The sequence below is a fragment of the Folsomia candida genome, unplaced genomic scaffold (genome assembly GCF_002217175.1).
Source record: "Folsomia candida strain VU population unplaced genomic scaffold, ASM221717v1 Fcan01_Sc004, whole genome shotgun sequence".
Lineage (NCBI taxonomy): Eukaryota > Metazoa > Arthropoda > Collembola > Entomobryomorpha > Isotomidae > Folsomia > Folsomia candida.
Window position 1 is genome coordinate 579,602 of NW_019091196.1, and position 24,944 is coordinate 604,545.

The 24,944-nt window shown below is 35.8% G+C and overlaps 1 protein-coding gene across 1 annotated transcript in view; it reads left to right on the top strand.

Annotated features, from left to right (window-relative positions):
• LOC110848217 (probable G-protein coupled receptor CG31760) overlaps positions 1-23,875 on the top strand; it is a 133,196-nt gene extending 109,321 nt beyond the window's left edge. Inside the window, exons 13-17 of the mRNA XM_022095376.2 lie at positions 449-640; positions 22,328-22,477; positions 22,563-22,668; positions 23,094-23,204; positions 23,314-23,875. Of these exons, the coding sequence (XP_021951068.1) occupies positions 449-640; positions 22,328-22,477; positions 22,563-22,668; positions 23,094-23,204; positions 23,314-23,463 (709 nt within the window). The 3' untranslated portion in view covers positions 23,464-23,875. The remainder of the gene's footprint in view (positions 1-448; positions 641-22,327; positions 22,478-22,562; positions 22,669-23,093; positions 23,205-23,313) is intronic.
• The last annotated feature ends 1,069 nt before the right edge of the window (positions 23,876-24,944 follow it).

The following is a 24,944-nucleotide window of genomic DNA, read 5'->3' on the forward strand; positions in this document are numbered from 1 at the left end:
TCAACTCTCTCCCGGCGGGAGACGGGCTTATACTCTAGCTAAAAATGTGCTGATTTTGACGATTTTGTTAATGAGTCACCCAGTCTTAGATATGTTAAATAGTCATACAAATTTATTTTCTTGGAGCTCTGGGAATTTATTTTAAAATTCTGGACGACAAATTTGTAGTCGGTGAGGCGATTGATGGAATGGCGTGAGTTTTTTGAGTCAGTTTCGACGAGTTCCAATTTTTCTGAAGGATTCTTAAACTTGAGATCTCCTCTTTCAAAATGTGTCGAATTGTGGAGTGCATTTTTCTTTAAATAAATTGGCAACTACCTGCTCTACAAATTTGTCTTCCAGAATTTTTAAATAAATTCCCAGTGCTGAGAAATGACTAAAAATGTCCTGATTTTGGTGATGATTCCTACGTTAAGAAATTTTATGATTTTTTAATACTATTTTTCAGAGTATTTTTGACCTTTCGGGTGAAATCTGCGCACAAGATAAAGCTGACGGAGAAGCATCTTCTTCACTGGATGAGTCCCATCATGGTCGTGATGCTGCTGTATCTTTCGGCCTGGACGATCAGCGCGCCTCCCAGCATCGTCCCCATGCATACCTCGGATGACCTCAAGTTCTTCCAGTGCGTCTTCAATTGGTAAGTTGGACATATTTTTTTTATAGATAATTTAGCATTTTTAGGATGGCAGAAAAATGGCAGAAATTGCGTTTATTTTGGCAAATTTACAATTTTCAGTACGGTATAATCGAGTGCAAAGCTACAAAGTCGAAATAAATTATGTGGAAAAATTAACTAACTAGTTAACTTGTTGTTCAGATATCTTTCAAATTGTTTTGCTCTGTAATATTTTGACTTTGAAAAGCCGAAATAAATTTTGTGAAAAGAAAAATAAATTAATTGACATTGTCTTTAGATTCATTAATTTTACGGCTGTATTAGAGAATCTAAAAAAAAACAAGCTAAAATCTTTTCTTAATCTCCTAAAATTCGAAATACAAATTTTGTAAACAATCTGATCAAAAACCGAATAGTAGATTGAATTGCCTCAATTTCAAAATTTCATGAAAAGTTTATTCTGATGTGTAGAACTTAGTTTTCTAAAAAAAACTTCGAAGTCGAAATAAATAAATTTTGAAATTAATTAGCCAACTGATATTATATTTAGATATGCAGAGTTACCTGTAGAGATCTTCTGTGTAAGAAAATTGCAATGCAACCTAAACCAAAATCTTTTAGAAAATATTTATCAGTTCAAAATCGATATACAAATTTTATGAAAAACGTGATTAGAAAGCGATCATTAGATTCAACCAATAATTACTTCGCCGTTGGGAGGATTTTGGGTGGGAGGCGATTGGCCTGGGAGGCGATTGAGTGGGAGGAGATTGGTTGGGAGGCCATTGGTAAGGGAGGCTAATTTCCTCAGGAGGCTATTGGTCGGAGGCCATTACTTGGAGGCTATTGGTGGGAGGCGATTTTCCGCAATTCATTTCCTCGACTTCAAAATTTCGTGAAAAGTTTATATAAACGTCTGAACCCTAGTTTTCTAAGAGTCAAAATAAATTTTGTTAAATTATTTAATTAATTTGCATTATAGTTGAATGTTTAGATTTTTTATAGATATTTTGTATATATTTTTGTTTATATTTTGATTTTTGTATATATTTTGTATTTATATATATCTCAGAAAATTCTGTTAAAATCTAGGCCAAAATCTTCTACCAAATATTTTTCAATCACTTCAAAGTCGAAATAGAAATTATGTGAAAAACATGATTAAGGCAAAATGACTAGATTAAGCAGTTGATAAGCTGTAATTAAAATTTTCTTGAAAATGAAAAACTTATATATGTGTCAAACCTACTTTTTTACCTTCGAATTTTGGAAAAGTATAAATTGGCATGGTTGTTTGATAAATGTTCTTATCTTCTATCTCAGAAAATTTCGATAAAATTTAACCCGAAATACAAATTTTGTGAAAAAACATGATCAAAAGATTTAATCAATAGCTTCCTCAAATTCAAAATGTTGTGAAAAGTAAGTTTGTTTAAATGCTAGTTTTTTTCTAAACCTTTTCTAAAAACTTTAAAGTCGAAATAAATTTTGTGAAGAAATTAATTAATTAAAATTATTGCTAAATGTATTTTCTTATATCTCCCAAAATTTCAATAGAAAACCAAACCAAAATCGTTTAGAAAATATTAATCAGTTAAAAATTGAAATTTTGGGGAAAACCTCATTAAAATGGCTGATTTTGTCGAGTTCAAAATTTCGTGAAAAGTATATGCAAATGTGTCAAACCTAGTTTTCTAAACCGAGTGAATAATGAAATTTCCAATTTAGCAAATAAATAAATTAAATCCGTTGTTAAATATATGTTCTTCAAAAATTTCACTAAAATCTTCGAAATTGAAATAGAAATTATGTGTTTGAGTAAAAAAATCACTAGATCTAAGGATATGCATCGGCATTTGATCGCCAAATTTCGCTAAAACGAAGTTTTTGTAAAAGTTCTCAATTTTTTGAATTTTGATGTAAAGCTTCGAAGTCGAAATAAATTTACTGAAGAAATTAATTAACGAGATTACTGTTAGATATGCTATTATCCTGGGTCTAATCTGGCTGAAAATTTGAAAATTTCGCCAAAATTTTTTTAAGAAATTTGGACTGAATATGTATCAAATATTTTTAAACCCAAATTTTGAAAACAGACAAGTTTTGAAATTGTAATGCGACAGTTAAATCGAGTGCAAAGCTGTAAAGTCGAAAATAAATTATACAAAAAAAATTAAGTCATTAGATTGTTACTCAGATACTTCATCTGCAGATTTACAACCAGATTCCACTACTTTGATCCAAAAGAAAACCTTCATGATGACCTTACACCTTGTTTTCTAAAAGGTTCGAAGTCGAAAAAGTTCTTTGAAATTAATTAATTGATGTTTATTATATTTAGATATGCATTTTTTGCTAGGTAGAAATATTCTAATTCAGAAAATTTTGTTAAACCCTAGACCAAAATTTTTTATAAACTATTTTTTTAATCATTTCAAAGTCGAAATAGAAATTTTGTGAAAAATCTGATTAACAAGGGATCATTAGACTCAATCTAAAACATTGTCTAATTCAAAATTTCTTTAGTAAAATTTAAATAAATGTGTCAAACCTACTTTTTTAAAATTCGAATTTTGGGAAAATATAAATTGGAATGGTTTTTTGATAAATATTATCTTCACCCTCAGAAAATTTAAATAAAATTTAAGCCGAAATACACATTTTGTGAAAAATATTATTGAAAAAGGATCATTAGATTTACTTCTTCTTCGACTTCAAAATTTTGTGAAATTTAGTTTATACCACAACAGTTTTTTTCTAAACCTTTTTCTAAAAACTTCAAAGTCGAAATAAATTTTGTTTAGAAATAAATTAATTGTTATTGTTGTTAGATGTTTTTATCGTCTGCCTGCGAAAATTTAAACAAAAATGTAATTCAAAAATCTGTTGAAAATTTTTCTTTACTTCAATACAAGTTTTGTAAAACAACACTAGAGAAAAACAATAGATGACCTTGTCCAGTTTAAAATTTCGTGAAAAGTTTATGGAAATTTGTCAAACACAGTTTTCTAAACCGACTGAATTCCAAGACTTATCGAATTTTTGGAAGAAATGAGTAGGAATGGTTGTTAAATAGATGTTCTTATTTTCCGTCTCAAAAAATTTAAATTAAATCTGAACCAATTTTTTTGCAAAAATTGTAATCACTTTAAAGTCGAAATAATTTTTTTTAGAAAATCTGATTAAAAAGGAGAAGTAGATTATAACGACGTTTGTATCAACTTCAAAATTTCGTGAAAATTTGTGCAATAGTGTCAAATCTAGTTTTTTAAACCGTGTGAATTCTAAAATTTATCGAATTTTGGGAAGAAATAACTTGGAACGGTTGTTAAATGAATGTTATTGTGGATCCTCCTTGGCTTCCAACCGTGCACGACGTGTCTCTCTCTCGCTCTGCAACTGGATTCTCTCTCTTCCATCTGGGTCGCGGGTGTGCCAGGGCAAGTCAAGTGTGTCCCAGGCTTTTCGCCATGTGAGCCTCGTCCACTCACACCCCCCACCTGCGTGCCTGGTGACACCCCCTGCCACACCCGTCCCAGCAACGACAAGCTGAGCCATCAGGCGAAGATGGATTCGCCGGACCCAGTGCACGGGAGGATCTACGCCATGGAGGACTCCCCCAGGTAGGTCATTGTTTGGTATGTCGGGGTGGTGACTGTGGGGGGTGGTTGGTGGAAGAGTGAGGACGGGGTCGTGCATGGCGGTGGGCAGCGTAGTCGGGCCTACGGGGGTCCCATGACCCGGTTGTGCTGTGAGGGGTGAAGGGGCAAGTGGGTAGTGTCGCTCGGCCCTGGTCACACTGTGTGACCGTGAAGGGGACACGTAGCCCGTGCCCGAGAGGGTGCTAAGGTAGTTCGTGGTCCGTGGACGCCCCGCCCAACAACCTTCACTCATCATGCTTCCGCCGTCACGACGCCGTCCTCATTTGGATATCACCACTATCTCATGGAATCTACCTATGATCTCTATCATTCATTGTCCTATCTGGTGTCCAGGTAGTCAGAGCCGAATGGACCTCTGGGCCACATTCCCAGAGGTGATGGAGGTTTTCCTAACTCTCCACCATAGTTAGGTTTTTCCTCCATTCCTCTGACTACCTACCTATTTGGTTATCTACATTTGCACATATGTACAACTCTGTAATTTGTAATGATGAGGGCCTCGGCCATATCAGATGAGAAATAAATAAATCTATCTATCTAAAAAAAAAATAAATAAATGTTATTATCTTCTCTGTCAGAAACTTTTACTAAAATCTAAAAACCAAACTATTTTCAAAAATATTAATCACTTCATATTCAAAATACAAATTGTTTTGAATAACCTGGTTAAAAAGTTATCATTAGACTTAATCTTCGTCATCGTGTAGTCGCCAAATATCGTGAAAAACAAGTTTACTTTTGTGAAAGTTAATTTTCTTCAGCCTTTTTAATTCTGCTGTAAGTAGTGGTCTCAACGGTCCGGTTCGGTCCGGTTCTCGCACCGAACCGAACTTTTTTAACTGAACCGGAACCGAACCGATCCGAACTGGCGGTTCCGGCCCTACCAGTAGTGTTATGATAAGATGGAATAGCTGCCTTAAAAAACAATACTACTTGACATATTTTTGCTGAAATAGTGTTTGTCTTTGTACAAGTTTATAAACAAATTCGCAAACTGAGTTAAAAAGTTTATTTCGCCAGGTTCCGTCCGGTTCTGGAACCGAACATGTAATAAAAGTTCGGTTCGGTTCTCCATACAGAAAAAACCGGCCGGTTCCGGTTCGGTTCTGTCAGAACCGAGAACCGTTGAGACCGCTAGCTGTAAGGCTTCAAGGTCGAAATACATTTTGTGAATAAATAAATGAATTGATATTGATGATAGATCAAAATATCGATTAGATATTCACGCATCCTTATGATCAGGCTGAAAATTTGAATATTTTTCAAAACAAAAAATTGAGTTCTACACTACATTTTTTAGAGAAATTTGAACCGAATATGGATGCAATATTTTAAAATCCAAATTTTGAAAACGGATGAGTTTTTAAATTGAAATGCGACGTTAAATCGAGTGCATAGCTGTAAAGTCGAAAATAAATTATATAAGAAAATTAATTCGTTAGCTTGTTATTCAGATCCTTTGTGTGCCCCAATTCATGTTTGAAAATTTGTTAAAAATATGAAAAATAGCTAATTCTCAAAAATTTCAATTTAAGTTTATAAAGCCAATCCAAAATTACGAATCGTTTCAAAATCTGAAGAAACAAAATGAAATAACGATTTTATAAATAATGCTAAATTTTTGTAGTGATATTCCAAAGTCGATAAAAATATTTATGGAAACATATTTACGCAGATTTACGCAGATTTCATTACTTTGGTCAAAAAGAAAAATGTTCATCATGACTTAACAAATTTCAAAATTCTACATTATTTTGCAAAATTCAACTAATTGCAAATCTGGTCAACCAAATACTTATCCTTAATTATCGAAATTATTTCCAGAAATGTTTGACCGAATTTAGTTTTTGTAAAAGAAATAGTGCAAAACTGCATTGTCGAAAATAAATCATGCAGAAAAATTAATTCGTTACATTGTTATTAAGATTATTGACTTGTGGGATTTTAAGATTCGACAACTTGTTTGAGAATTAGTTGAAAACGTGAAAAATAGCAAAATTTTCTAATACAAATTATGAAATTTGGCTTTTTTTGAGTTTGAGTATAAAATCCAATCCAAAAGTACGAATTATTTCAAAATCTCAAGAAACAAAGTGCAATCAAGATTTTATAAATTATGCTATATTTTTTCATTTTTTTCATATTCTAAAGTTGAAAAAATATATATGTTGCTATATTTTTTCATTGTTTTGCATATTCTAAAGTTGAAAAAATATATATGTATGAAAAATATTTACACAGATTTATAATCAGATTAAAATTTCAAACCATCAACGTGGCCTTCAAAATGACACGTTATCATTGTGTGCTGGGAATTTTTAGAATATTTATGGTAATCTTCGAATATTTATGGGAATTTTTGAATGTTTCCGAGAAATTTCTGAACATTTTTCTGAATTTTCGAATATTTCTGGGAATTCTCGAACATTTCTGGAAACATTTAAAAAATTCTGGGAATTTTCGAATGTTTCCGAGAAATTTTCGAACATTTCTCAGAATTTTCGAATATTTCTGGGAATTTCCAAATGTTCCGAGAACATTTGAAAAATTTCTCTAAAATTAAGTTTCGATCCCGCAAGTATTATATTACGTGTAGACGACGTACTCAAGCATAATCTACAATACATTTACCTTAATTAATTAATCTATGGAATTGTTCTTTATGACGTCAAAATTTCTCATTTTTCTTGCTAATTGCCTATTTTTGATAATTCAAGCTTGAAATGAATTTTGTGTGAAAAACAAATTCCTAACATTAAGTTGGATGAGATTTATCCTCTCGGAATTACTAATCCTGCAACAGAGAAAAGTAGATAGGCCTCCTAAAGGAGACCTAGAAGGTTAAACTCCATAAGGCTCCATAAGCCACGTTGACAGCCAATAACAGGCAAGGACGAGGTTTTCGGACTTTTTCACTAGTGATGGTAATCCGTAACCGATCCTATCCTAGGATCGTAAAAACTCGGATAGGATCGGATTTTCACACGGATCGGATAGAGGATCCGAGGATCAGACAATCCGATCCGATCCTAACCGATGAAATCCTAGGATCGCACAGGATCCTCGGATCATCCGATGTAAACTCGTTTCACATTTGGTGAGTTCATCACATGGCGTACATTACCCGAACGAGCCGAATTATTTTATTATTTAACACCAGTTATTTTTATTTTGGCGTTGAAATCATACGAAATTGAATAATTTAAACGCCGAAATAAAAATAACTGGTGTAAAATAATAGGATAATTCGGCTCATTCGGGTAATGTACGCCATGTGATGAACTCACCAAAAACCGTTCCAATAAATAAAGAAAAGCAGCTGGTAAAGTATTTCCATAGTTAGACACAAGGTGTCTCACACATATCATCCGCGGATATCCTACGATCGATCCGATCCTAGGATCGGATCGCATCGGATTTCGAGTAGAACCGGGAGCCGATCCGATCCTAAAGCGAGCAAATCCGATCCGATTCGATCCTGCATTTATCCGATCCTATCCTACGGATCGGTTAATTTAGGATACGGATTACCATCCCTATTTTTCAGCATAACCTCTCAGTTTTTTCAGCTTCTTAAACAATCAAAAATATTCAAAAAACATTCAAAAATATATATTTGTTTCGATTTTGGCGTACAAATTATACAATTTACTATATTTTTAATAAACTCTGACTCCGAAAATTAAAAAAAAGATCCAATTAAAAATATTAAATTTAAAAAAGTTTCTGATTGGCTGGCGATGAGTGGGAGGGGTTGAAAACCTCGTCCCCCTTGATTATTGGTCAATTTGGCTCTCAATGTGGCTTATGCATTCTTATTACTCTTCATCTTCTATATGAATGTATGTTCAATGATCCTGCAACAAATTTAAAAATTAATTGGCAAATTATTAGCAGGTTATGATTGTTGTAAGTAGTATGTGAGCACTTCATGTATTTGTTGATGATTTATGAGTTGTTATGAATATGTTGCATTTATGTAGTGTCATAGAGTATATTTTCAAATGGGCCGGTGATGGCTCGATCGGGAATGTTCGTTGGCGTGTATTTTTTACTTGTACTTGAGAGTCTGAGAAGAGTAGTCACGTTTAAGTGAGCTCTTAGTTTTTGAGAATAAAGATTTGTTAAATTTCCTAATAGTGTAGATATTTATTACACTTAAGTAGGATAATTAGTGAGTTCTCTTAGTAAAAGAGACATTTAGGACATGAGCAGTACGATCTTGGCGATTACGACGCCCACTCAAAACCGCGAGTACACCTTTGCCGGGTAGGGAAGGACCGCACTCGTAACATTTGGCGCCCCCGGGTGGGGTGTGTCGTGACCGTAAGTACCGTGGTGCCGTGTGGACAAGTCCTGCCCAAGGAGGAGAGTGCTCTGGCCGCCTACTGTGGGAGGAGTCCTTTCTGTGTGGATCACCTGAACCATCCGTTTTGCCTCTTTGGGGGCCCGACCCTGAGCATTCGGGGGTAGAGCAGGTGAAGTCGATCCATTTTTAATTCTTGTTTTGGTTGTTGGAGTTCTATCCAAGGAGGAGTGAGCCGTGTCGCCGTCTTGAGTGGAGGAACTGCCATATCCCAACCTTTTGTGGATTAATTGAATTGCGCCTTTGGCGGCCCAATCCCGAGCATTCGGGAGTCACTGAGGTCGAGATTGTTTCTAGGAATTCAGTTTGTGAAGTCAAACTAATTTTTGTTTTGTTTGTTTGGGTTTGTTGTTCCCCGAGGTCCAGCCATGGAGTCATTGGATAAGCTGAGGCGGAAGAGGAGCTTAGTGCGCGCCAGCATAACCAGGACTGTCAATGAGCTGGAGGGAGAATTAACAAAAACAGACCAGGATTTTGATCTCCTTCAGGCGAAGTCGAAAAGGTTGGAAGCGCTTGTGGAGGAGGTGACGTCGTGGGATTTGAAGATACTCGACGTCATGTTTGATCAAGATGCGGAAGAAGATGATTGCCTCAAGGAATCTATGGGCATTGACAGCTACAAGGACAAGGTTCAGTTAGTGCAGTGTAAAGTGGCCCGAAAGACAGTTCTAGAGGATCCTTTGCGTCCGCCGAGTGAAAATGGTAGTGGTGGTAATGCATCTCGAAAAGCCTACAAACTACCGAAGTTGGAGTTAAAGAAGTTCAATGGAGAGCTGACGGAGTGGTTAGGATTTTGGTCGCAGTTTGACAAGATCGACCAGGATGAGAACCTACATGCAAGTGATAAGTTTCAGTATCTTCTTCAGTCCATGGTGGTGGGAACAAGAGCAAGAGAGTTAGTCGAGAGTTATCCTTTAACCTCGGACAATTATCCAAAAGTGGTGAAGGCCTTGAAGCAAAGATTTGGTCGACCCAAGATGCTCAAGCAGGTCTATGTACGTGAGCTGTTGAAAATGGTCATTATCAATGCCAAGGCGAATGAGAAGATTAAACTCTCAACGATGTACGACAAATTGGAGTCGCATTTGAGAGCGTTGGAGTCTTTGGGCGTCACCGTGGATCAGTCGAGCGAGTTTTTGTATCCTATGGTGGAATCGAGTCTTCCTGGGGAAATTCTCACGGCGTGGCAACGGTGTCCCAACTATAATAAGGACGGATCTAAAGAAGAACCTCCTCAGTCTGAGATGGATTATCTCATGAGCTTCCTCGAGCGAGAGGTGGAAAGCGAAGAACAGTGGCACTTAGCTAAGACTGGATTTTCTGATGAGGCGCATAAGCCAGAAAAGTTTAGCGGTGCGAACAAGGCTGCACCAAAGTTCCGTCGAAAGGAGGACATACCAACAGTAGCAGGTCTTCATATCGGGGACAAAAGTAGTGCGTGTGTTTTTTGTGATCGCGGTCATCCGAGTCAGTCTTGTTTCAAAGCTAATGTCATCCCATTACAAGAGAAGAGCAAGATGATCAGGGATAAAGGAGCATGTTTTTTGTGTCTGAAACCAGGACATCGAGCCAGAGGGTGCCCAGCCCAGGTGAAGTGCAATGCCTGTGCGGGACCTCACTACAAGGTCATGTGCCCGGGACAACAGTCGTCATCAACAGAGATGGTGAGAGAATTCAGACCCAATCGAAATCAAGATCGTGACATCGGTCCTCAAATGGCTTCCATTAATTTTAATGTTGCAATGAGAAAGAACACGATTTTGTTAAAAGTGTTAACGGTGAGAATTGGACGTAGTGCTGTGTTGAGAGTATTGATAGATGACGGCAGTCAGGTCAGTTTCGTCAGAAGCTCTGCAGCAAGATCAGCATTATGTAAAGTTGTTGGAGAAAGGAGCTTGCGTACGTCGGCGTTTGGAAGTATGGCTGGAGATCCCAAAGTTCACCCAGTGTTTGAGATGAACGTTGAAAGTATGGATCGACGAGTGAGGAGATTGATGTATTTACCTGCTGTCGACCATATCAACAGTGACGTGCCTAGAATTCCAGACGGCCCATGGATCCAGCAGCTCAAGATGAAGAATATTTGGCTCAGTGATTTCTGTTCTGACAGTGGGGACATTGACATCCTTATTGGAGCTGATCTCATGAATCAATTTGAAACGGGGAGAAAAGTGCGACTCTCAAATGGACTGGATGCAATTGAGTATGTGTTTGGTTGGACTCTACGAGGTCCAGTGCCACATGAGCCGTCGGCAGCGTTGGCAGTGACTTCCATGGCGGTAACCGACGCAAGTTTGTCCCAACTTTGGAGCTTGGAATTGCTCGGGATTCAAGATCCAGCTACCCACAAGTCCAAAGAAGAAAAGGAAGAGGATGCGAAGAAGCATTTCCTTCAGAACGTGAAGAGAGATGAAACCGGACGCTATTCCGTAGATTTGCCGTGGGTGGGAGGAACGCAGAAGATTCCAGACAATAAGTTGGTCGCGGAGAAAAGACTGCTATCCACCACCACCAAATTAAGGCGAGACGGAATGTATGAAGATTATGACAAGATATTTCAAGGCTGGCTGGATGAGGGCATTATAGAAAAAGTGAGTGGAGGAGAAAGTGAAACCTGCCATTATTTGCCTCATCGAGCAGTTTACAAACCAGAGAGTGTGACCACTCCCGTCCGACCAGTTTTTGACGCTTCGTGCAAGACAGGAAGGAATCCATCCCTCAATGACTGCCTGGAGAAGGGACCTAACCTTATTGAGATGCTGCCAACAATAATGCTAAGATTCAGAATGGGCAAAGTTGGAGTAGTTTCAGACATTCGGAAGGCCTTCCAAATGATTGAGGTGGGCGAGAAGGACCGGGATTTTCTACGATTTCTGTGGTGGGATAAAAGTGGTCAGAATATAGGGGAATTCCGACATCGGCGAGTGGTATTTGGGGTTAATTGTAGTCCCTTCTTGTTGGGAGCAGTGATTGAGAATCATCTGGATCATGTCAAGGAAGAGGACAGGAAGTTGGCCAAGAAACTCCTCAAGTCTTTGTATGTGGATAACTGCGTGACTGCCGTTGAAGACAATCATGAGTTTGAAGATTTTAAGGAGAGGGCCACCAGTATTATGATGAACGCTGGGATGGAGTTACGGCAATGGGAAAGGAGCGCTGGGGAGGAGTCCGGAGTCGGCCCGGCCAGTGGGTGCGGATTGGACTATGTCAGCGGCTCAAATTCCATTACCTCCGTTCTTGGCATGAGATGGAGCAAGGTCGAAGATTCGTTGTCCTGTGTGGTGGACCCTGAAGTGCCCGATGTTTGGACGAAGAGGAGCTTATTGTCCTTCGTCCAGAAGATTTTCGACCCAATGGGATACCTCTGTCCTGCATTAATTATTCCTAAGATATTGTTGCAGCGAGCATGTTTGTTGGAGTTGAAGTGGGATGAGGAGCTAACTCAAAATGAAGTAAAGCCACTAATGGGATGGATTGAGGGGCTGTCGAACCTGGAGAAAATCTGGATTCCGAGAAATGTGGGTGGAGATAGAGGTGAAAGTGACTCTCTCCAGTTGCACATGTTCTGTGATGCCAGTCAGCAGGCCTACGCCGCCGTTGTTTTCCTCCGAGTGGAAGTGAACGGAAGAGTGGATGTCCACCTACTACAAGCTAAGAGCAGAGTGGCCCCACTCCAGAAGACGAAGATCATCAAGAAAGAAATAAAGGTGGTCAAAGTCATCTCAATTCCCAGATTAGAGCTGCTGGGATGCATTATCGGAGCTCGTCTAACCAAGAGTGTGATGAAGGCGATGGAATTGGACATTCCAACCTTCTACTGGAGCGACTCCTCGACCGCCCTAGCATGGATTCGTAGGAATGATGAATGGGGGACATTTGTCGGAAACCGTGTGAGAGAAATTTGTCAATTGAGTAGGACCGAAGAGTGGAGACATGTACCTGGACTGAAGAATCCGGCTGATTTGCCTTCGCGTGGATGTACCCCACAAGAGCTTTTGGCGTCGAGGTGGTGGACTGGACCAGAATGGTTGAGGTCACCTATGGAGCAGTGGCCATCAGAAAAGCCATCAGAAATTGAAGAGGAAATCGAGGCGGAGAGGAAAAAGGGATGCGTGATGTCAATTCAGTGTTCATCAGTGATACCCCTTAATTTGCCTTTCGCCACATTCAAGAGGAACGTGCAATTTGTAGCGGGTGTGAGACGACTCGTACAAATCCTGCGACTCAAGAAGTCCAACAACGGGCCCCTCACGGTCATGGAGATGGAGGAGGCTGAAATGAAAATTTGGAGAATTGTCCAACAAGAGTGTTTTGGGAAATCGGGAAATTCCGTGAACGGGCTCAGTGTTGTTCAAGATAAGGATCGACTCCTACGCCTCAAGACGAAAGTTGTTAATCGAGAGGATAGTGATGACTTCCGTTTGCCTCTTCTTCTGCCGAAGAAGCACCCAATTATGGAGCAGCTCATTATGCAGGAGCACTTGGACAATGCTCACGGGGGTGTACAATACCTTATGTCGAAGTTGAGGGAGCGGTATTGGATTGTCCAGACGAGAAGAACAATCCAGCGTGTACTTAAGGGGTGCCGGAGATGTCAGCGGTACAAGTCGAAGGCCCCCATTGTGGATGTTGCACCCTTACCGGCTGACCGAATTAAGGCTGCTAAAGTTTTTGAAGTTACTGGTGTGGATTTGGCTGGCCCACTGTTTTTGAAGGATGGATCGAAGACGTGGATTGTCCTTTTCACATGTGGAGTATTCCGAGCGGTCCACCTGGAGTTGGTCAAGTCACTCAACACTGACTCATTCTTACTGGCACTGATCCGATTCGTAAGCAGAAGAGGACGGCCTGCCATTATCTTCAGTGATAATGGGACGAATTTCGTGGGAGCTGAAAACCTGTTCCGAGATCTGGATTGGAAGAGAATTCAGCATGAGACGATGCTCCAGCGAATCCAGTGGAAATTTAATCCACCCACAGCAGCATGGTGGGGAGGATTTTGGGAGAGGTTGATACAGACGGTGAAGGGATTATTGTTGAGAATGTTGGGACACAGGAAGCTCAACTACTATCAACTTATGACCAGCCTATGTCAAGTTGAAGCTGTAGTCAACGCTCGTCCTTTGACGTATGTGACCGAAGATGGGGATGATCTTGTGCCACTCACCCCAGCCATGTTTTTGCAAGATCTGAGTGAGACCAGATGTCCAGAAGAAGCAGCACTCGGAGCTGACGGGCTGCGAAAGAAGTACAGGGAGATGACACAGTTGAAGGATGAATTGAGAGACCGGTTCCGTAGTGAGTACCTGGGTCTGCTCATTCAGAAGAAGAACCCGAAGAAGATTCGAGTGGAGTTAAAAGTTGGCGACGTCGTCTTAGTTGGGAGCGAAGGTCGTAAGCGGCTGGATTGGCCACTGGCGAGGATAGTTGAGCTGATTCAGGGAAAGGATGGACACACGAGAGTGGCCAAAGTGAAGACTGCAATCGGATTCCTCCTCCGTCCTATTCAGCGTCTGTTTCCAATGGAGATGTCAGTTGGACCTGAGATGGTCGAAGTTTCGGATGAAGTGAAGAAAAGGGCTCGAGTAGCTATGAAGACAATGGAGTCGCCGGTGGATCAAGACGTTGTGCTTCGTTCGGGACGCCGAGTCAGGAAGTGAAATTGCAGAAGTTTAGTATTATTTTAAGTCATGAATTTTCTGAATGTTTCTTTTGTTGATGTCTCCCCACAAAAGAAAGTGGGAGAATGTTGTAAGTAGTATGTGAGCACTTCATGTATTTGTTGATGATTTATGAGTTGTTATGAATATGTTGCATTTATGTAGTGTCATAGAGTATATTTTCAAATGGGCCGGTGATGGCTCGATCGGGAATGTTCGTTGGCGTGTATTTTTTACTTGTACTTGAGAGTCTGAGAAGAGTAGTCACGTTTAAGTGAGCTCTTAGTTTTTGAGAATAAAGATTTGTTAAATTTCCTAATAGTGTAGATATTTATTACACTTAAGTAGGATAATTAGTGAGTTCTCTTAGTAAAAGAGACATTTAGGACATGAGCAGTACGATCTTGGCGATTACGACGCCCACTCAAAACCGCGAGTACACCTTTGCCGGGTAGGGAAGGACCGCACTCGTAACAATGATGCTTCAGCTTATCGTTTTTTGCTTCAAGAACTTGTTTCAAGAAATACTTTAAGCTAACAAATCACGTAATTTCCCGAGTTCCTCGAAATGTACTGGTTCCTAAAAAATAGTTTTTTGAAAAGTTTATATAAATGCCTCAAACCTAGTATTGTAAACCGAACGGATTCTAAAAGTTCGAATTTTGAAGAATTAAACTGGAATCATTGTTAAATAGATGTGCTTATCTTGAGTCTCAGAAAGTTTCTCTAAAATCTAAACCAAAAATTTTTTCGCGAATATTTATAACTTCAAACTCGAAATACCAATTTTGTTAAAACTTGGTTAAAAAAGCATCATTGATTTAATCTTCGTTATCGTTTAGTAGTAAAATTTCGGGAAAAAATAAGTGTATACTTAAGTAAAACTTGATTTTTCTCTACCTTTTGAATTTTGCTGTAAGGTTTCAAAGTCGAAATAAATTTTGCGAATAAATTAATTAACCGACCTTGTTGTTAGATATCATGTAGATATGCCCATCTCCACATGTGCTTATAATCTGACTGAAAATTAGAATATTTCGCAAATTGAAGAGTCGATTTCAAAATCTCGTTAAAAATTTATACAAATGTGTCAAACCTAGTTTTTTAAACCGAGTGAATTTTAAAATTTCGAATTTTCGGAAAAGATAAGTTGGAAATGTTGTTAACTTATCCGCAGTCTCAAAAAATTCCAAAAACCAAAATTTTTTGCAAAATTTTAATCACTTAAAAGTCGAAATACGATTTTTCTAGAAATCTGATTAAGAAGAGATTAGTAGATTTTATTGGTGTTTTCATTTTCATGGAGTTCAAAATTTTTCGAAAAGTTGATACACAAATGTATCAAACCTAGTTTTTTAAATCTAAACCGAGTGAATTCTAAAACTTATCAAAATATGGAAGAAATAATTTGGAATCTGTATTAAATGGATGTTCTTATCTTTTCTCTCAGAAATTTTACTAAAATCTAAAACTTTTCAGAAATATTAATCACTTCAAGTTCGAAATTCCAAACTTGGTTAATAGTCATCATTAGATTTAATCTTTGTCATCGTTTAGTAGTCAAATTTCGTGAAGAAGTAAATCTTACTTATATATGTAAAAGTTAATTTTTCTCGAGCTTTTAAATTTTGGCTTCAAAGTCGAAATAAATTTTGCGAAGAAATGAATTAATTGACAGTGTTGTTAGATAGGCTGCTTTCCACGTGTACTTATCATTTGGCTGAAAATTTGAATATTTTTGAAAAACAACTTGAGTTCAAATTCTTCAGATAAATTTAAACCGAATATGTATGAGATATTTCTAAATCCAAAGATTATTAAGGGATAAGCAATTTTCCTGGGCCCTGCAGCACCCATTTTTTTGTTGCCACGAGCCGATTTGTAACCATTTAATTTTAATTCAGCAAATGTGAACCTGACAGCCCGAGCCGAGTTAGTCATATTTCTCCTAATTTCAAAATCTCTTTTCAAATGTCTTTTCATATGGTATTTACCAGTAATACTAATTGTAAAAAACTACAGTGCAGACCTCATTTAGTCCTACACTCTAAATAAAGTTGAGTAAAATGTGCGATGACACAACTGATTGTGCAAAATTTACTCAAGAAAGGTAAAATTTACTCAAAGTTGTGCAAAATTTCTACAACGTTGGATAAATTTTAACTCTCATTTGGCAAATTTTACACAACAGTTGTGTCATCGCAAATTTTACTCAACCTTGAGTAAATTTTAATCAAATTTATTTAGCGTGTAATGTTCAGTCTGTAGTCTCAATTCCTTGGAAATTTTTCTGAGAGGTTATTTGGTTTTTGGAAAATAACGTAAATTATCTGCCAGGAAACCTTTAAGATTTTTTCAGACTATTAATATCGGCTGAACAGTTGACAGTAGTTGGGGACAGAGCCCGCTTTTAAATTATTGAAATCTGCCCCCTTTCCTACCAGCACCCGTGGGGCTCGCTTCCTTAAGATCTTGAACATCCAAAGTTGTATTTCGTACGCAGACAGACGTAATTTAAAAACCTACAGTGCAGACTACATTACTACATATAGCCTGAGTCAGAGTTCTAAATTTTTCTCCGAATTGACCGACATAATATTAACAAACTCAGTGTTGTGGATAGTTAAATGTATGTTAGATTTTCTATTACTTGGCGTCAAATCCCTTAACATCTTGAACTTCCAAAGCTGTGTGCTATCCAGAAGTAGTTTTTATCCCCAATACCAAATTTCAGATGGAAATAACAACTTTTAAAAACAGTATGGGTCACCCTCCAGGGTCACTCTGGTTTCACTTGCTCACATTTGCTCACTTTTAACTTCACATTCTTTCGTGATAAGATATTAAGTATCACCGTGCTGGATTTCATGTTTTTAAAGCAATTTCTCAAAATCGGTATGGGTCGCTCCATGGGGTCCCCATAGGGTCCCTCAAATTGAAAATTTTTCCAACTTGAAGTCATTTTTATCTTTTAGGAACCATTAGCAACCTCTGTACCAAATTTCAGCTTTATACGACAACTTTGAAATTTTGGTGCATAATACCCCACCCACTCGGATGACCCCCACCGGTCAACCAGTTAACCGATTTGCTCATCTTCGAACTTGAACTCACTATCTGCCCCCATACTACATGTGTACCAAATTTCAAGTCGATAGGAAAAGGTTACGAGAGTTATCATAAACCTGACATACAGACAGAAGGACGGACACGACGGTTCCAAAAGTCCTGGCTCGGGCTAATTTTATCGTCACGATAATAAAATAAAATTCAAATATGTTAATATAGTTACCATAAATTGGGATTTTTGGGCTTGAGTACTGCAGATTTTGTTAAAACCTACCCACTTCGGATGTGATTTTCACATCGATGCCAACATGGAGGATTTCTGAGACATATATAAAAATGAAGAAGAAGACTTGTACGATTTTTTAAAAGAGATTTCACAAATCCTCCATGCTGGCAACATGGTCAAAATTAAGGCCACAGCAACACCTTTGTCCCTTAACAATCTTTTGAAAAGAGATAAGTTTAGAAATTTCAATGCGGCAGTTTAATCGAGTGCAGAGCTGCAAAGTCGAAAATAAATTATCCAGTTAAATTAAATTATTCATGACTGAATATTCATGCCTGAATATTATTCATATTCAAGGCTGACCTGCCGAATTATGAGTTACGAAACTGAAAGTTTGAAAATTAATAAATTATTAATTTTCAAATTTTAATTATTAAAAACATGAAAAATCTCACATTTTCAAAAACAAGTTATGAAATTTTATAGTTTATGAAATCCAATCCAAACCTATGAATCATTTCAAAATCTGATGAAACAAAGCGTACTTAGGATTTTATAAATGATGCTCAATTTTCCTTGTAATATTCCAAAGTCGAAAAAATATTTATGAAAAAAATATTTACACAAATTTATAATCAGATGTCATCACTTTGATTCGAAAAAACCTTCACGATGACCTATGAAATAAATAAAATACTAATCTATCTAGCATAATTTTTTATAGCCATGTTTGAGCGAATTTTCATAAAAAACATTAACGTAGAACTACAAAATCGAAATAAATTATTTAGAAGAATTAGTTAGGTAGCTAATTGTTCAGATGGTATTTCTAATATTTCTTCCTGCAGTATTTCTTAACTTACAACGCCACCTTTTTTAAGCTAAACCAAAATCTTTCGCAAATATTCCTGAATTCAAAAGTGAAATTCAAATTTTGTGAGAAACATGATCAACAAGTGGTTTCGTTGAAGTCAAAATTTGGTGAAAAGTGATTTTACATAAAATTTAGTTGTTTTTTTTAGACATTTTGTAAGGTTTCAAAGGTGAAATAAATTTTGTGAGGAATTAATTAGTTGATAGTGCTATTAGATGTAATTTTAATCACAGGTAATCCGGCTTAAAATTTCGATATTTCGAAACGATTTTTTTATGCTTAGCATTTTTGGACTGAAATTGTATCAAATATTTTTAATTACAAATCTTGAAAACGGAGGAGTTTTGAAATTACAACAGTGTAAAACTGCAAGGCTGAAAATAAATTAAGCTTTTCAAAAACAAACTTTGAAGTTTATACTAAAAAATGTACCAATAGTTTCAAAATCTGACGAAACAAAGTCTAACCAGGATTTCATAAATTATTTAAATTTTTATTTTGATGTTCCCATGTCAAAAAAGTATTAATGCAAAAAAATTTTGCATAGATTTAGAATCAAACTTCGTAATGAAAGCGTTCACCGTGACGTTAAAAATTTCACCTTATCATTGTACATGCCTACATTGATATATACCTGTTCACTTTCGTTCATTTCTCTGATTATGATAGTGAATGAAAATGAAACCACTGTAATTTCAATGAAAATGATTGAAGGATTCCGTCATTTCAGATGAATGACAGTGAATGAAGGATTTTTCACTCATTTCATTTTTCATCCTACGCTTAATACATGCGGCGAAGTAAGAAATGAAGTCCGATGAAGTGAAATGCAATGAATTTGAACCAAAATGACTGAATGTGAATGAAAATGTTCAGTCAGAAATCGGGATGACTGACTTTTGAATGGATACTAAATTTTTGAACAGGTATGCATTGATAAGGCCGAAAATTGCAACGTTTTGCAAAATTCAAGTAATTTAAAAAAAACAAGACTAAAGTACGAGTCTAAAATAATTTGAAATTTAACTCCACCAATTTTTCCTCGGGTTTTGACGAGTTTTGGTAAAAAAAATAATGCCAAGCTGCAAAGCTGAAAGTAAATTATGCAGGAAAACTAATGAAGTAAATTGTTGTACAGATTTTTCGGAACGAATCTTGTAATAAGATCGATGCGGTTTTTTTGTAAAATAAAACATAAAATTTATAAAATACTAATAAGTTAATTCGAGAAAGAAAACTATTATCATAAAAATGTGAAACGGTGTCAATTTTCAAAAACAAAATTTGACAATTATATTCAAACATCCAACCCGAAATGACCAATCAACCTTTAAAAATCTGACGAAACAAAGTTGAAATTAGAATTTTTGTAAATAATGCTTAATCTTTTGTATTGCAATATTTTCTTACGTTTTGCAAATAGTTACAAAACTAGCCTGAAAGTATTAGCAGCAAAAAAACATACAAGCCTCAAATAATTTTAGGAATGATTTCCACCGATTTTTGACTTAATCTAGACGAATTTTGTTTTTAAAAAATGCTCGAAGTCGAAATAAAGTTATGCAGGAAAATTAATTATTATCCAGATAGTCATTTTGCATACCGGAACGATTCTGGTTTGAAATTACTTTTATTAAAAACATGATAAGTTATTGATAAGCGAGCAATATTTAAAAATAAAATTTCAAATTTATATCTAGGTTTAAAAAAATTCAAAATCCGAAATTATTATATCAATCGTTTATCAAATCAAAATCTGATCAAACAAAGTATAATCATGAAATTGCAAAACTTATTTTGCAATATTCCAAAGGCGAAAAAATATTTATGAAAAAACTATTCAAGCCGATTTAGAATCAGATTCTGCCCAAAATCTTTAAACCTTCAATAAACGCAAAAATTTTACCGTACGGTGAAATTTTTGCGAAAAGGCAAAATTTCGCAAAATACTTGCAAAACTAAAAAAATATTTAAACCGCTAAAAAAATACTGGTCTAGAATAATTATAGAAATTATTTCCAGTCATGTTTTTGGACAAATTTTGTAAATAAAAAATAGTGTAAAACTACGAAGTCGAAATAAATTATGCAGAAAAATTAATTGGTTAGTTTGCTGTTCAGATCCTTCTTTCGCGGTAATGGTTTGAAAATTAGTTTTATTAAAAACAGGAAAAGCGGCATGTTTTCAAACAAAAATATGAAATTTATCCAGGTTTAATAATCCAACCCAAAATTAGCAATCATTTCTTATTTTATTTTTGCAATATTCCAAAGTCGAAAAAATATTTAGGGAAAAAATAATCACCAAGATTTGTATGGAGATTAAATGCATAAGTCTTGGCTCAAAACCTTCATCGTGACCTTAAAAATTTCAAAATTGTTTCGTTGTATTAATATATAAGGTAGAAAAGGCAAGATTTTGCAAAATTGCAAAATGTTTGCAAAAATGGCCAAACAATATTACCTATGTAAACATTTTAGAAAATACTAGTCTAGAATAATTTTGGAAATTATTTCCAGCCATGTTTAGACGAGTTTTTGTTTAAAAAAACATGAAAAGTGTAAAGCTACAAGGTTTGGAAATTAGTTTTATTTCAAAAATTAAAAGCAGCGAAATTTTCAAAAACAAAATATTAACTTTTGTATCTAGGTTTAATAAAGTCTCATCTGAAATTACCTACATTTTCAAAATTTGAGGGAATAAATTGTAATTGGGATTTCATAAATCATGCATAATTTTATTGAAATATTTAAAAGTCGAAATAATATTGTTGACAAAAGAAATATTTACGCAGTTTTACAATTAGATTGTTCTACTGTATTGGGTCCCAAAAAACCTTCATGGGGACATTAAAAATTTCAGTTTATCATTTTATATGTCTATATTAATAAGGCAGAATAAGCAATATTTTGTAATTTTGTTAAATAATTGCAAACCTGACCATAAAAACACTTGTCTAAAATAATTATACAAATTATTTGCAGAAATGTCTGACCCAATTTATGAGACGTGTTTTGGTAAAAAAAAATTGCCAAAAACTGCAAATATTTCCACAAATTATTTATCTACTAAAAATTACGGATTATTACACAGCAAAATCACCTTTCTATTCTATTCACGCCGTCCTCGATAACTTTACAAAACCCAAAAATTTTGTAAAATAATTGTACAAACTTTGACAAATTAAAAAGATGTCCTTGATCTGAGGATGAGTAAAGTTGTAAAAATTTGTGAGCTGATTTTCCTTGTAACTATATTTCTAAAATTTTGTAAGTTTACGGATTTTACAAAGTTATCAAGGGCTGTGTGAATTGCCTCAATATTTACCTGCACATTTAACTTGCAAGTAAACTAATTTATCTTGTAAATATTTCTAAAACTTGGCAAAAAAACCTTTGCAAAGTTACGAATTTACCAAGGATTGTGTTAATTGCAAAGTTTACGGATTTTACAAAGTTATGAAGGACTGCGCGAATTACCTCAATACGTATTTAAACCTTCACATTAACTTGCAAATAAACTATTTTTTTCTTATAAATATTTCTAAAACTTTGCAAATTTACGAAATTACGAAGGCCTGCGTTAATCTATATTATAAGCTGGAAATGTTTGTGTGCAACGGAAGTGAAAGTAAATTTCCGAAACGGAAGTGAAAGCGTAGAAAGTGAAGTTTCGAACGGCGCGAAAATTCAAATAAATTAAATTTAAAAAATTAAATGCTTGATGGTGGTTATCTGGGAGTGGTTATCCAATTTCCGTTGCGGACAGTTATTCAAGGTGTGAAGCTTATCACCCGGCGGGAGACGGGTTTACACGCTAGTTTCTAATAACCAATTTTCTGTGGTTTTCAGGTGGGATCACTCGCTGGCCATTGGGGAAGTGATCTTCCTCTTGTACGGGGTTTGGATATGTTGGAGAATTCGAGAAAATCCAGATGCACAATTCATCTCTTATTCGATCTACAACATTGCGCTGACAAATGTGGTGATGGTAACGTTCCAGTAAGTTTTCTGTTTAAAAAAAAATATTTCGAATTTTGGGAAATATATATGTAGCTAAAAATACGGAATTGTTCCCTTGTTCCAGTTTGTTTATAGTACCGCAAGCCGGTCCGGATGCGAAATATCTGTTGGCTTTTATCCGGACCCAGCTCAGCACCACCGTCACGATCGCGTTGGTCTTTGGCAGCAAGGTGCGTGGACAGTGGGAATTCGACATAATTACATAATTTTAATATATATTTAAATTATATTTCCACTTTTTTACATCAAATATTTGCAAAAATTCCTAAGTAAATTCCCATTGATATGCTCCTCTTGCTTACAATTAGAGTTTGAATCTTCCATTTTTTTGTCGCATCATTCATAAAGATATGATTTTACTAAACAAAATTTATTTGAATTTTCACTTTGTTTTTACGATTTTTAATCAAATTTTAAAATAAATTTTCGCTTTTGATACGATTTTTAACTACAATTTTGATTTGTGTGTCCAATTTTTTGTTAACTTTAAATTATTGAAAAAATACATAAAATTTTATGTATTTTTTCAATATTTTATGTTTTTATGTTAGCATAAAATTTTATGCTAAAACCTGCACCTTTTTTTGTATCACAGCTCCTGGCAGTTTTACGAGGGGATCCCAAAGCCATGAAAGACATTCCAACCTCGGCCAACGGCTTCGGTCATGAAACGCTCGATCTCGCAGAGGAAAATCAGCAACTAAAGGTCTCTCACATTAAAACCTGCAAAATAATATATATTTTTTTTCTTTATGCAAATTAATTCAGGCATAAATTTCCTAAATCTTTTACTTAACCTGATGTTTTTTTTGCAGGAGGAATTAACAAAAATGGCGACGCAAATGGAACGACTCAAATCTTACGCCATGTGCAAAAATAACCCGCATCTGAAACCCCACGCCAGCTCGAATATCACTGCGGGGGAGGCGGATTTCAACAAGTCGGACCCCTTCACCTCGCTCTGACCATTGATCAAGCCTGAGAGTAAGGAGACTTGGCTGTGAAGTGGATGTCCCTCAATTATTTAAAAAGTTACCATTTTTTTTAGAAACTTCACAGAGCCAAAGTTCAGTATTACTTACAAAATACAAAAAAAAATGTTCAAAATTTAAAAAATAAAAAAATAAAAAAATGTGATTAAAAATTTAAAAATTGTAAATAAAAGGAGAACGATATTTCGAAATTGTAATCGCAAAATGAAAAATAAAAACTTAACTAGAAAAAGGATTGTTTCTGGAAGCGATTGCAAATTTTGAACCAGAACTTTAATTACAGAAGATGTAAATGTTACGTAATAACTGAATATTATTATGTATGTGGTTTTTTGAAAATTTTCAAAAATGTGATTGAAATAAATAATAAAAGATAATTGTTAAATGTGTACAAAATAATTTTGTTTGCAAATTTATTCGCACATATTTAATGTCATGCGTGGTTTTTTGAAAATTTTCAAAAATGCGATTGAAATGAATAATAAAAGATAATTGTTAAATGTACAAAATAATTTTATTTGCAAATTTATTGTCATCAGGGTATTCCGACCCAGGGTTTTATTGGGTTGGGTTTTTTGGGTTTTAATGGGATTTAATGGGTTGTTAACGAATAAAACCCATTGAGTTTTACCATGTTAAATGGGTTTTATTTGGGTTTTAATGGGTTTTAACTGTTTTTCAGCTTAAAACTATATTCTAAAAGCTGAAAACAGCTGTCATACGTTAGACGAAGTTGTTTGATGGCAGCTAAGCAGTTTATTTGATTAATACTGTAAGTTTTGAAAACCAGAAATAAATAAGTGAGTGCCATTACAGGTTTAAGTGACAAAAAAATAATAATTTCGGAACGAGGTATGTTTAACTGAGGATGAGCATACATAATTTAATTACGTTTAATTTACATTTTCCTGTCATAATTAATACTTTTTTCCCGAATACTTCCTCTCATCTCATCCTCAGCGAATAAATTAAACAAAATACTATAAATTAATAAATAAACAAAATGCTGGTCAGGCTCTTAAGGTGGAAACAAATTTTGTGGGGACTCGATTAGTTGAAAGGGCTGTTAGATGTAATTTTCATCAGAACTTAAAATTTCGATATGTCGAAACAATTTTTTTATGCTTGGGAATTTTCGGAGAAATTTCGACTGAAATTGTATTAACCACTTCGCCCCTATAACGACTATGTGGCGTATTTGACCTTTACGCCGAGTACGACCATGTGGCGTAAGTTCCCTTGGCACCGGAATACGACGATGTGTCGTATTGACCCTTGACAACGGATACGACTATGTGGCGTATTTTCCGTTCACACCGGCCTACGACTATGTGTCGTATGCGGAAAAAATTAGGTCATTGCCTCTCCAAGCAAAGCAAAGCAGGAGTTATGAGTCAACAACCCGCCCTTTAGGCGGGAAGATAAATTGTCTCTTAGGAAATAACATTGGAAAG